This window comes from Heterodontus francisci, chromosome 7 (assembly GCF_036365525.1).
Source record: "Heterodontus francisci isolate sHetFra1 chromosome 7, sHetFra1.hap1, whole genome shotgun sequence".
Classification (NCBI taxonomy): Eukaryota; Metazoa; Chordata; class Chondrichthyes; order Heterodontiformes; family Heterodontidae; genus Heterodontus; species Heterodontus francisci.
The window spans coordinates 13,252,431-13,266,089 of record NC_090377.1 but is presented as its reverse complement, the minus strand read 5'-3'; the positions used below and the strand labels follow the sequence as shown (position 1 = coordinate 13,266,089).

General features: G+C 43.4%; 1 protein-coding gene across 7 annotated transcripts in view; it reads right to left on the bottom strand.

Moving 5' to 3' along the window:
* The window catches only part of cfap65 (cilia and flagella associated protein 65), a 473,759-nt gene that overhangs the window by 351,617 nt on the left and 108,483 nt on the right, over positions 1–13,659 (bottom strand). For all 7 annotated transcript variants that reach the window (XM_068034809.1, XM_068034810.1, XM_068034811.1 and 4 more), the window contains exons 22-25: positions 12,371–12,481; positions 10,979–11,170; positions 5,110–5,268; positions 1,790–1,933 (exon numbers count right to left, since the gene is read on the bottom strand). In XM_068034809.1, the coding sequence (XP_067890910.1) occupies positions 1,790–1,933; positions 5,110–5,268; positions 10,979–11,170; positions 12,371–12,481 (606 nt within the window). The remainder of the gene's footprint in view (positions 1–1,789; positions 1,934–5,109; positions 5,269–10,978; positions 11,171–12,370; positions 12,482–13,659) is intronic.

Sequence of the window (13,659 nt, the reverse complement as noted above, 5' to 3'; positions counted from 1 at the left end):
TCCAAGTGCTGTTCAACATGGAGGAGTACTGATTTATCAGCTGAGGGAGGGCAGTAGGTGGTAATCAGTAGGAGGTTACCTTGCCCATGTTTGACCTGATGCCATGAGACTTCATGAGGTCCAGAGTCGATGTTGAGGACTCCCAGGGCAACTCCCTCCCTACTGTACACCACTGTCCCGCTACCTCTGGTGGGTCTGTACTGCCAGTGGGACAGGACATACCCGGGGATGGTGATGACAGTATCTGGGACATTGTCTATAAGGTATGATTCCGTGAGTATGACTATATCAGGCTGTTGCTTGACTAGTCTGTGGGACAGCTCTCCCAACTTTGGCACAAGCCCCCAGATGTTTGTAAGGAGGACTTTGCAGGGTCAACAGGGCTGGGTTTGCCGTTGTCGTTTCCAGTGCCTAGGTCGATGCCGGGTGGACCGTCCGGTTTCATTCCTTTTTATTGGCTTCGTAGCGGTTAGGTACAACTGAGTGGCTTGCTGGGCCACTTCAGAGGGCATGTAAGAGTTAACCACATTGCTGTGGGTCTGGAGTCACATGTAGGCCAGACCAGGTAAAGACAGCAGATTTCCTTCCCTAAAGGACATTAAACAACCAGATGGGTTTTTGCAACAATCGACAATGGTTTCATGGCCATCATTAGACTAGCTTTTAATTCCAGATTTATTAATTAAATTCAAATTGCACCTTCTGCTGTGGTGGGATTCGAACCCATGTCCCCAGAGAAATACCCTGGGTCTCTGGGTTACTAGTCCAGTGATAATATCACTATGCCACAGCCTACCCTCTTAAAACCTACAACTTTGATCAAGCTTTTGGTCACTGTCGTAATATCTCCATCCGTAGCTCAGTGTCACATCTTGTCTGCTAACGCACCAGTGAAACACCTTGGGAGATTAAGCGACATTAAAAGAGTTATATGAATGCAAACTGTTGTGCAGAGGAGATTTCCCCAGGGAAGGGACATACTGGCTGAAGGAGCAGACTGTCACCAGTGGAGAATGAACAATAAGTCAATGTCAGAAACCGGAAGGAGTGTACAGTGACGTATGGTTGCACATAATCAGAAAGGAAAAGGTAGGCATGGCCACGGAGGGATTTGAAGGTAAAACCAAAGATCTTAAAAGTTCATTTGCTGAGGCTCAAAGTAGCTTGGCAAGTGGAGGAGTGCAGGCCCTGATGTAGGAGACTACATCAGCTACAGGATTCTGGATGAGTTGACGTTCACTGAGAATGGAAGAGATCAAGCAACCAAGGCAATATGGAGTCTTGAAATTCAAAAAGGGTTGAAGACCATTTTGGGAGTGGAGGATGCGAGGTGGAATGAGAGGTGGGACAGAGGCCTATGGTGTTTCAGAGGTGCAAAAGGAAATCTTGGTAACAGATTAGTCGTGGTGGAGGAGGCTAAATGTCTCGCAACTCTTGCATTAGCCTGAGACGGTAACCAGGGAGATTGATGGGAGTGTGAGAAAGGGGGAAAAGACCAATTTGGCAGCATGCTGTCCCAAGCCCAAACAGCGCTTAAAATATTCAACATCCTTGACAGCCACCTTAATGAGAATTAGGCCTTTTGCATATTAGGGGCCAAGTGCCTTTTTAAGGACCCAGCTCTTAAAATAGTCAAGATATTTTATACAAAATATTTTGATGCAATCAAACAATAGAACATAAGTGCCCTTTGACAGGTAAAGGCTTTTTTTGCATGTATCAACTAAATCTAATAAAGACAAAAACTGGAGCAAAAACTAAGCTCCGGAATAGTTGGCAGATCTCTCACCCTACTGACGTGTACTGACGTTGAGTGCCAGCTGTAATAGATGACCTCTGTCTCAGAAATGTTGTACAGAAAGATCATGCGGCTTGATTTTGTGAAGACAGGAACATTTCCAAAAGAAATCCGCTCTTCCGACATAAACATTAGCTGCCAAAACAAATCCAAGGATTTTAGGAATATTTCTTGCTCGCATTAGTGCAGGAACTCTCCAATATGTTGCTAATGGCCATTCTTTATAAAATTTGACCAAACTAAGAGTATGAACAAACTATTTGATCTTTACAAAAAGCACTTTAGAAACAATTAAGTACTTTTTGAAGAGAAGTCACTGTTGTAATGTAGGAAACATAATAGCTAATTTAAGTACAGTGAAGTCCCAGAAATAGCAACTTGATAATGACTAGATCATCTTTTTTTTTTTAAACAGTGATGTTGGTTGCGGAAAAAATTTTGGCCTAAGACACCGAGATAACTCCCCTACACTTCTTCAAATAGAGCCATGGGATTTTCCACCCAAGAGGGCAGACAGGTCCTCTGTTTAGCAATTCATCCGAAGACAGCACTTCTGACAGTGCAGCACTCTCTCAGTAGGAGTGGGACTTCAACCCACAACCTGCTGTCCCAGAGGTGAGGGAAGTAAAATCATGCCTCCATCTACCCTCTCAAGTGGACATAAAAACATCCAGTGGCACTATTTCGAAGAAAAGCAGGGGAGCTCTCCCTGGTGTCCTGACCAATATTTATCCCTCACCCATCATCTCTAAAACAAGACACTAAAATAAAAGCAAAATTCTGCAGATGCTGGAAATCTGAAATAAAAACACAAAGTGCTGGAAATACACAGCAGGTCAGACAACATCTGTGGAGAGAGAAACAGAGTTAACGCTTCCAAATTTTAACTGTTCCTCTCTCCACAGATACTGCCACTAAAAACAGATTATCTGGCCATTATCACAATGCTGATTGTGGGACCTTGCTTTGCACAAATTGTCTACTGGGTTTCCTATATTACATGTGGCTACACTCCAAAAGCACTGCATTGCCTCTAAATCACTTTGGGACTTCCTGAGAAATGCCACAGAAGTCCTTTCTTATTCAAAGTTGAAATTATCAGTGAAAAGCTTTGGATTGTGAGGCAAACTTTTCCTGGAATTTTACATCGGGGCGGAGACCCCACCCACCTGCCAGTCATGGGTGAGCCCACCTTTTTACACGGCCCAGGCCCTTAATTGGTTTTGGGCAGAACTTCCACCCCCTGAGGCAAGAAGTCCCACCTCCAAAAGCTATCGGCCAATCAGCAGGCCAGCAGTGCCACCGGAAGCAGTGGTCACTGCTGAGCCTGCACCCATCGTGAGAAACAGCAATAGAGGTAGCCCCGAGTTAAGGTAAGTGTTGGGGCCTCGTCGGGGTCAATTGGCTGGGCACCGGCGAGGCGGGTGGGGTGGGGCTGAGAGTGAGTCGTGGGAGAGGTTCTTCAGTGGGGGTGGCATGTGCCGTGGGGAACTCTCTGTGGGGCACATGATGGCCGATTAGGAGAGCCTCCCGCCTCCTCCCCAGCCCGCAAGGAGGCCACCAGGTTTTACTGGCGAAGTGGGAAGGAGGCCCTTACGTGGCAATTAATTGGCCACTCAAGGGCCTTAATTGGCCTGGGAGCAGCAGGCCGCTTGACACCTCCCTTGCCGCTCGTAAAATTGCAGCAGGGGCGGGAAGGCAGCAGAAACGGCACCCTCCCCCCCCCCCCCCCCCCAACCTGGCACTCAATTTTACGCCCACCCCCACCACCCCCCAGATCCAGGCTGCTCCCACGGTGGTGGGGGTGGGGGGTGGGGGCGGAAAATTCCGACATCTGCTTCTAATTGCATAATAACAATGGATTTCTGCATCATGTCAAGAGTTAGGTTGTAAAACATCTGGGAGGTGCAACAGACCTTGTAACACACTGAATCTGAACCGCGACAGTCAGATTAAGGGAGTTCAGGATCAATCTAGTGAAAGGTAAATGTGGATCTGATGTCTGGAAGCTCTTTCTCATGCAAAAAGTGATCAACACTTGGAATATGGACTTCAAGGTAGTGGAGACAGAAACCCTGGAATGATTTAACAAAGTTGGGTGCTGTGATTTACCTAGTTACATTAATTCTACTGTGCACAAACAAGCCATTTGACCCAACTGGACTATGAACCGGTTTATACTCTAGTCGAGCCTCCTCCTAATTTGGGAGGCTGCAGGTTCTTTCTGAATGGATGAGCTAGGTGTTCCTCATCCATATCAATCTTGAGCTACTAACTTGAGTCAAGACTGAATAAGTACATAATTGCGCAAAATTTACTGGAGCAGAACATCTCACAATGTCAATATATTCCCTCACGCTCCAGCTCAAAAAATTTTTAAGCTGCAAAATATTGAAAAGTGCGTGTTGATAATGGTGCGCTGAAGACTTTGGGGCATCTGGGACCTTGGTCAATGATGGTTCCAAAAATCTATCTCCTTAAACTGTGAAATTTAAAGATTGAGAAAGAAAAAGAGGTACGGCGAAGAAGGAGATGGGATGAATTAGTCAAATCAGGCACAGAAAGAGAAATAAAGAGAGAAAAAGAAAGATTGGATTAAAAGAGAAAGAAGAGACAAAAAGGAAAAGTAATTTAAAAAATTGAAATCCCTAGGAACAACTTACTATGCAAGACTGAGACTCCAGAGTTTTAATTGCTCCTTTTCCAGGCTGGAGAAGCTGACTAGTATTTCAGGAACATCAATTTTGTCATTAAAATGGTGCTTGCATTAAGTACCAACCCTAACTTTCTGGGATGAGATTAACAGGTAACTAGTGTGCAAACACAGCAATTTCTTGAGACTCAGTGGCAGTTGAGATTCAGCTGCAGGTTGATAGGTTAATTGGCCGTTATAAATTGCCCCTAGTATAGGTAGGTGGTAGGGAAATATAGGGACAGGTGGGGATGTGGTAGGAATATGGAATTAGTGTAGGATTAGTATAAATGGGTGGTTGATGGTCGGCACAGACTCGGTGGGCTGAAGGGCCTGTTTCAGTGCTGTATCTCTAAACTAAACTAAACACTAATGCCAGGGCAGCACAAATCATCCAGAAACTTGTGACGATTCGCAACTCAGGGCATACAAATTGCTGGGCTATTTACGCACTCGTGAGCACCATTAAACACACAGTTATTTTCCTAACAAATTCTGGGCTGCTATTTTTACTGGACTTACAAGTAACAGGAACAGATTTATGCAGCATGAAGGGGCTTAAGAGATTCTGGAAATAAGGAGATAAACTGTACTGTCTGATAATCTGTTCAATTCTTACCTGCCCGCGAACTAGCGCTTGTTGAACAGCTGGGGCTCCGAAGTATGAAGACGGGTCATTGAAACTGGCACAGCTGCCCAGGACACGCTTGTCATATCCAATACCCGTGAAGGTCACCAAGGCAGAGTCGCCATCAAGGATGTGGATGGGGACGTTCACCTAAAGGAAAGAAAGTAACCAGAAATCCAATCAACTGAAAGACATGCAAAACCCGAAAATATTTTCAATTCAAGAAGGGAAGTTGATCAACAGTGTTAGAATGAGCTGTAATAATCAATGGGTGATTAACATTCATTCAAATACCAATAATGCAAAACACATACGGTAAGTCAATCAGCAACTTAAAGGGAAAGACAGTTTGATGTTTAGGGTGTTACCATTCATCAAAATTTGGTCCTGATGAAGGATCTCCTCTCAAAATGTTAACCAGTTTTTTTCTGTGCTTATTTCCAGCATTATTTTTTTATTTCCGATATCCAACATTTCTGGTTGTTTTTTTATCATCACATAATGGATTGCCAGCATGATTATAATTGAATTCATGTTATGAATACGCACTTCCTGTGAGGCGCACCCACCTGGAGCACATGTTGGGCATGTGCTTGAACTCTTGAAATTACATAGAATAGAGTTAGTTAAAATTTACAGCACAGAAACAGGCCATTCAGCCCAACTGGTCTGTGCTGGTGTTTATGTTCCACATGAGCCTCCTTCCTACTTCATCTCATCGAATCTTTCTCCCTCAAGTGCTTATCTAGCTTCTCCTTAAATGTATGCATGCTATTGGCCTCAACTACTCCATGTGGCAGAAAGTTCCACATTCTAACCTTTCTACTAGTTACCCCTGGATCCCTGATCGTGATTTTTCCCTCTCATGGAACAAACTGCCTGATAAAATGCACTCCCGAGAGGAAAGTTCCGAAGCCAGCGCTCATATTTGTAAAGTTACTCCCAATATCTTTAAACTTTCAATTCCATGTTATTGCTATAAGCAGCGAAGGAGCAGCTTTAACTGTTCACCTCGCGTATAGTTGCCCAGAGACTATTCGCGGGGTTGTCAGCAGAGATTTCTGGTTTCCAGGCTAATCCAATGTGGTGTCCGTGAGCAGAGCAAGCAGCAGAGAGGCTCTCCAACCAATCAGATTGAAGAATTCTCACTGAGACACACAGACTGCAAAGCAGGAAGTAAGAAAAACAGGAAATATAAATCACATTTAACTCATTGTAGAGCAAGCAAAATAAAGGTTAGGAGATACACACGGGATTAAGGAGACATAAAAGAGAGAAACAGAACTTTTCAAAAAAAAAATTTTATAATCCGCAACATTTTCTTCTGAGGGAATGAGACTCTACATTTGTAAAATTAATTTTTCAGTGCTAGAGGCGTTGTCCAGCAGAAATGATCACTTACTACACCATAAAAATCAGTTAGTCCTAATCGTACAAGCCCTAACTTTTTCATCTGTCTTTACTGCAAGACTAGTGGATAATTAACCTAAGTTCATTCCGTTACAGTGATCTCGGGCAGATTCCATCGGCGAAGTCTGCAGCAGTGCCTCCTGTGGAGGAACAGGGTTTCACGCATTTAACTGCACATACATGGATGCCAGAAGGTGCTGTCAGTTTTACCCTGTAATAATGGCGAGAGCTGAATGCCTCGCTTTTATTATTACAGCAAAACCTGGGCCAATATCTTTAGAGATCAAACACCATGGGGTAATATTTCTTCACATGTAAGATCAGGATCTGATGGAGATAACAAGTTCTGAATAAGAACAGCCTTGACTCTATGAGTATTGCTCTCGCCACTGAGTCAAAGGTTGTGGGTTCAAGCCCCACTCCAAAGACTCGAGCACAAATTCAGGCACTGCATGCAATAGTGAGGGGCTGCTGCAGAGTTGAAGATGCCGTCTTTCAGAAGAGACCTACACAGTGCTTTAATTGTGGTCTAACCAATGTTTTGTATAAATTCATCATACTACTACATCATTCCTTTTTTTTTACTCTATCCACATATTTATAAAATGCAAAATTCTTTTGGCTTGAACAGCTTTATCTACTTGCACTCAAACTTTCAACTTATTGGGTATTTGATCCTCTGTTCATGCACTTTGGTGTATCCCATTAAGTGTATACTCCAATTCTTTGCTTTTTTTCCTACCAAAATGTATTACTTGGCAAGTAAGCACAAAATTTCATCTGCCCATTTTACTAATATTGTTATGTCCTCCTGAAGTCTTAAAAGTAAGGGTGAGAGTGGTCAACGACCAAAATGTCTGAAAATTAATGGCCGAAGACAAAAAGGCCTGACATTTTTTTTTGACAAGGCATCACGCAATTATAGCACTGTTAATGATCTGTAATAAATGCAAATGCTTCCAGGCCACTTCAAATATGTAGAAACATTAGTTTCCCCTCTGTTTACCTTTGATTACTGTCAAGATGGTGGACCAATGTATAAAATCACTCAAGTGACCTCAGCATTCCAACATTTCAGCACTTAATATAGTTAGTACATTATGTAATTATGAAGGATGAAGTAAATCTTAACACCAAAACTGTCAGTTCCGATTTTTTTTTTAAAGCTGGTCTTTTGAGTCTGAAGGTCAGAAGCTGCAGGGGTGTCCAACATTTTCGCGCGAGACCAAGATTTCTGTCCTACATCGGGGCCAGTGAGCAAGTTTTGGAAAGATAAAGGAATTAGACATTTATTTTACTATTAATCAAAACAAAAAAATGCCACTCTGCCCCAAGCCTCTGGCTGTGAGCTGGTCCGCTTTTTGGTCTCCCCTTGGCCTCTCTCTCCCTCTTCCCTGCAGCAGCCATTCCCACTCACTCCCTAAACTGCACAAGAACAGCAGGGACGGCTGATCCCAGTGAGCCTGCGCCGCAAACTGCCAACCAGCACTCACCCTGCCCGGGCAGCCCACTGTCACAGACACTGAACAATCACAGACAGGGCCAGATTGAAAGCTTGGGTGAGCCAGAAGAAGCCAATGGCAGATTTTCAAAACCTGAATGTCAGAAATCCGCCATTTGGCAGAAATTTCTCATGCCTCTGTCAGGTCTCGATCACTGTTTGCTAAAATTCCTACTTACATGTCATCAGCAAATTTTGAGTTTGTTCTCCTACAACAGTGAATGCACTCCAAAATGACTTAATTGGCTGTAAAGCACCTTGGGACATCCAGAAACCCTCATCTATGTGTTTGTTACCTCTAGACTCGACTATTCCAATTCCAATAATCTCCTGTCTGGCCTTCCATCTTGCACCCTCCATAAACTAGAGTTCATCCAAAACTCTTTTGCCTGTATTCTAATTCGCATGAAGTCATGTTCACCAATCGCCCTCTGTTCACAGAATTGTTACAGCACAGAAGGAGACCAGCTCTCCGAAGGAGCTATTCACCCACTGCCATTCCCCGCCTTCTCCCCGTAGCCCTGCACTTTCTTTCTTTTCAGATAACAATCCAATTCTCTCTTAAATGCCGCGATTGAACCTGCTTCCACCACACTCTCAGGCAGCGCATTCCAGATCCCAACCACTCGCTGCACGAAAAAACGTTTCATCATGTCGCCATTGCTTCTTTTGACAATAACCTTAAATCTGGTTCTCGATCCTTCCACCAATGGGAACAGTTCCTCCCTATTTACTCTGTCCAGATCCCTCGGCCAAATCTTCTCTCAATCTTCGCTTCTCCAAGGGAAACTGTCCCAACTTTTCCAATTTACCTATGTAACTGAAATTCCTCATCCCTGGAACCATTCTCATGAATCTTTCTGCACTCTTTCTAACGCCTTCACATCTTTCCCAAAGTGTGGCGCCCTACCAGACCTACAATTTGCTGCTGGTCTGGTAAGGCCTCGATTTTAAAATTCTCATCCACACTTTCAAATCTCTCCACGGCCTCATCCGTTCCTATCTCTGTAACTGCCTCCAGCTTGAGAAACCTCTGATATTTCTGCGCTTATCCAATTCTTGCCTCTTGTGAGAGCCCGATTTTAATCACTCCACCTTTGGCAGCCGTGCCTTCAACTGCCTGGGCCCTAAGATTTGGAATTCCCTCCTTAAATCTCTTTCTTTTCCTTTAAGATGCTCCTTCAAACCTACCTCTTTGACCAAGCTTTTGGTCACCTGTCCTAATACCTCCTTATATGGCTCAGTGTCAAATTTTGTTTGTCAACACTCTTGTGAAATGCCTTTGGACATTTTACTGTAATAAATGCACTATATAAAGGCAAATTGCTGTTGAGGTCGTGGAAGGCACTATATAAATGCTGCTCTGTCTCTCTTTTCAATCAATGCTTGTTATAATTTTAAAAACCTCCATCAAATTTTCTCTTAGCCTTCTTTTCCCCAGTACAATATCCTAGTATATCAAGTCCTTTTTCAAAAGTATAAGCCCCAATTTTACCTGACCCGCCCGGCAGGAATGGGGCGATTCAGGTCAGGCGCTACACCTATTTTATGCTCCATTGACTTCACATTCCCACCTGATAGAATAGGTTAAAATCAGGCCTCAAGTTTGTCATCCCTGGTATTTCCATGTTGCCTCTGGCATCGTTCTGAAATAATTTGAATTTTGGTTTCGAATTTTCCACTGGTCTCAAGTTTTAGTTTTATTTTGCTTATAGTCTTCAAGGGAATAAAAAAACAAATCTAGTTTCAATCCAGTCTTTTGCTTTCCAAAATATTTGTCGTATTTAGATTGTGGTGGGGGGGATGAAATGTAGTCAAAAATCCACAAACTCTTGTCGCCAGTGCACAGCCTTACACACAGGAAACACAGGTATTCAGCCACAAGGTTAGCATGCTTCACAGGAGAAGGTCACAATAACCTCCGCGCCTCAATTCCTGACCCGTGCTCGCAGTACATATGCACTACGTTTGGAGTGCGAATTTGTAAAATGTACCCAGTTAGATTTTGCTCGTTATATTTTCCAGAAATTTGATTTTCAACTTTATGGGATGCTGTAATAGTTATTTCCTTTGCCACAAAACTCACAAGGAGACAAAAAGTGTTGAGAAATAATAAACCAGAGCTTGAACATCAACTGATACTTTATTCCTCCGTTCCATTCGTAACATTGGTGTCAAAAGTTTCAAATACCGACCGGTGATGTCTTGATGTCTTATACATAGGAATTATTTTAATTTTAACTGTTATTTCATCTGAAATTTACACATCAGTTTTCATAAACAATATAAGCTTAATTTTAATTTGGTGACAAAAATACAGTTCTACTCCATGACTATACATTCTTCCTCATTTTTGTAGTTGGAAACACAGCTTGTTTCATTAATATAAACTACAATCTCAAGTACTTAATTTTCCTTTATCTCTAAGTAACAGTGGAAGAGACAGTGGCAAGTGGACAACATTCCAGTGAGCTGTGGCTCAGTGGCTAGCACTCTTGCCTCTGAGTCAGAAAGTTGTGGGTTCAAGTCCCACTCCAGAGACTTGAGCACAAAGTCTTGGCTAACACTTCAGTGCACGACTGAGGGAGTATCAGAATACAGCACTGTTGGAGTTACCAACTTTCGACTGAGACTTTAACTGAGGCCCTCTCAGATGGATGCAAAAGATCCCATGGCGCTATTTTGAAGAGGAGCAAGGGAGTTCTTCCCCCTGTATCCTGGAAAATATTTATTCCCTCAACCAACATCACTTGAAACAGATTATATGGTCAGTCACATTGCTATTTGTGGGAGTTTACTGTGTGCAGATTAGCAGCCACGTTTTCTATATTACAACAGTGACTAAACATCAAAAGTGAGTAGTTTGCAGTAAAGTGCTTTAGAATGTCCTAGGGCCATAAAAGATGTTGCTAAATACACCAAACCTTTTTTCTCTGGGTAGTTACGTACCGAATAGGATCGCGCTTCAAGTGGCGAGAAAATCCACTCAATGTAAGCAGTCATCCCTGGCTGGATCTCTCCACGTGGGTTCAGGCACTGAAAGATGGGATGGTTGTAATTCTTCTCCAGAACGCTTTTCACAGAATCCAACTGGATGTCATAAATCACTCTCACCGAACCACCATTATACAGCTCATAAATCTGTGGTGAGCGAGAGACACAAGAAAGGGTTGAGTGCCATGCAATTCTTACAACCAGACGGCCCTCTAACCCATTTCAGAGGGCACTAGGACTGTCAAGTCTGTTTGAACGTATCCCTGAAGGTTTCATTACACAAGGTCCCAACTTCCCACAGCCCTGTCCTCCAGGCTCTCACCATTGGTTTACCCAAAACATCCGTGACATGTCCTGTCTTCCCACCGAACAGGCTCTTCGCAACTCAAATAGATGATTCTTGACAGTCAAACAGTATTCCTTCCCCCCTCCTGTATTTTTGTAACTAGTGAATGAAAGCGTTCAAAGAAAATGGGACCCACAGCCCCCCTGCAATTTTCTTAATGCCTCCATGCTTTTTCTTTTGGGTTTTGCCCACAGAATAATCTTCAATTGCTAAGGCTCCAGGGCAATTCTGGAGGGCTGGCAACCTTAGAGATGACCAAGAATCAATCTACACAGAGTTACGAGTAGACCAGGCAGAGGTGGCAGGCTCTATTCCTTGAAGCATATTAAAGATTCATGTGGATTTTTAGAAACCAAAGTCCAAAGGCTTTCGCTAGTATTTTTCTAGTTCTAGCCCACTGAGTTACCAGATTCATTTTGAATTCACTCTCACAACTTGCCACCATGGGATTTGAATTTGTGTCTCACGCGTTGTTAGTTCAGTACCAAAATCTCTAAATCAATGTTGTTGGGTGACTATTCAAGAGTTGGAATCCCAGGGCTGATTGCTCCCCTCCCTAGACCAGGACATGGAGGTCAATTGCAGGCATCATCACAGAAGCTGAGATCAGCTAACATCACAACACAGCCTGGGAATCAAACTCAGAGCCTTGTTGATATAAATTACACCGTTTCATAGGAGGCATTGCATTTATTAACAGAGCCTTCAAGGGAGAGGCGGGGTAGGGAAGAGACAAAAATGGAGCTGAGATAAATAGTTAAATGATATTGTTAAAAAAACTGATACGTTTTCAGCATTAAATCCCATGTAATTACGTTTTCCCCCAAATTTTACAAATGAATCTAATCCAGTACAAATGAAATATTAGATATTGGATAACATGATCTGCACTCAATTATAGTACAAATGTGAAATGCGTACTTACTCACACTAGACAACAATGAGTGAATTTAACTGCTGGATGCTGCAAGAAGAGCTTGGTACCTGAGGGATTCACTCACCTGCTTGGGTGGGTTGAAAGTGCTGATACAAACGGGTGCAAACTTATGATGGGTGACGAGGAAGTGAATGTAGCAATGATCTTTAGGCACAGTAATACCGATGAAATTTAACTGGAAGGAGACAAAAATGATAAGATCATTTGCATTGCTGCAAGGACGGGCATTCTTATTGGTTCGAGTTGAAGCACTTTAAGAATGTAGCTGGAGATGAACGAAATAAGAGGGTACACTGCCTGTAAAAGGCTTTGCTCCAATGAGCACAACCAATGAAAGGTCTGATAAATAATGGTGCAAAGGCCATTTCCGTGGATTAACTCGGAGAAGAGAAGAAACAGCTCCATATAGAGAAACAGTGGGGGTAATTTTGGTACCTGAGCTGGCATTCTGTCAGAGTGAATCGCCTGCCTGTTGCAGAATCTGCCCAATTTAGGAGGCGACGGTGGCCTAGTGGTAACATTATTGTACTAGTAATCCAGAGGCCCAGGCTCAAATCCCACAACGGCAGCTAGTGTAATTTAAATTCAATTAATTAATAAATTCAATTAATTAATAAAAAAGTCTGGAATTGGAAGCGAGTCTCAGTAACGGTGCCATGAAACCATCATCGATTGTTGTAAAAATCCATCTGGTTCACTAATGTCCTTTAGGGAAGGAAATCTGCTGTGCTTACCTGATCTGGCCTACATGTGACCCGAGACACACAGCAATGTGGTTGACTCTTAACTGCCCTCTGAAATGGCCTAACGAGCCACTCAGTTGTCAAAGGCAATTAGGGATAGGCAACAAATGCTGGCCCTGCCAGTGAAGCTCATGTCTCTTGAAAGGACTAAAAGATAAAATTCATCCCATTTATTGCTGTGACTCAGTGGGCCAAGAGCGACATCTCAATTCATTCCATCTTCGCTGCCTCCGGAGGATCCTTGGCATCAGGTGGCAGGACCGTATCTCCAACACAGAAGTCCTCGAGGCGGCCAACATCCCCAGCATATACACCTACTGAGCCAGCGGCACTTGAGATGGCTTGGCCATGTGAGCCACATGGAAGATGGCAGGATCCCCAAGGACACATTGTACAGCGAGCTCGTCACTGGTATCAGACCCACCAGCCGTCCATGTCTCCGCTTTAAAGACATCTGCAAACGTGACATGAAGTTCTGTGACATTGATCACAAGTCGTGGGAGTCAGTTGCCAGTGATCACCAGAGCTAGCGGGCAGCCATAAAGGCGGGGCGAAAGATTGGCGAGTCGAAGAGACTTAGTTGGCAGGAAAAAAGACAGAAACGCAAGGG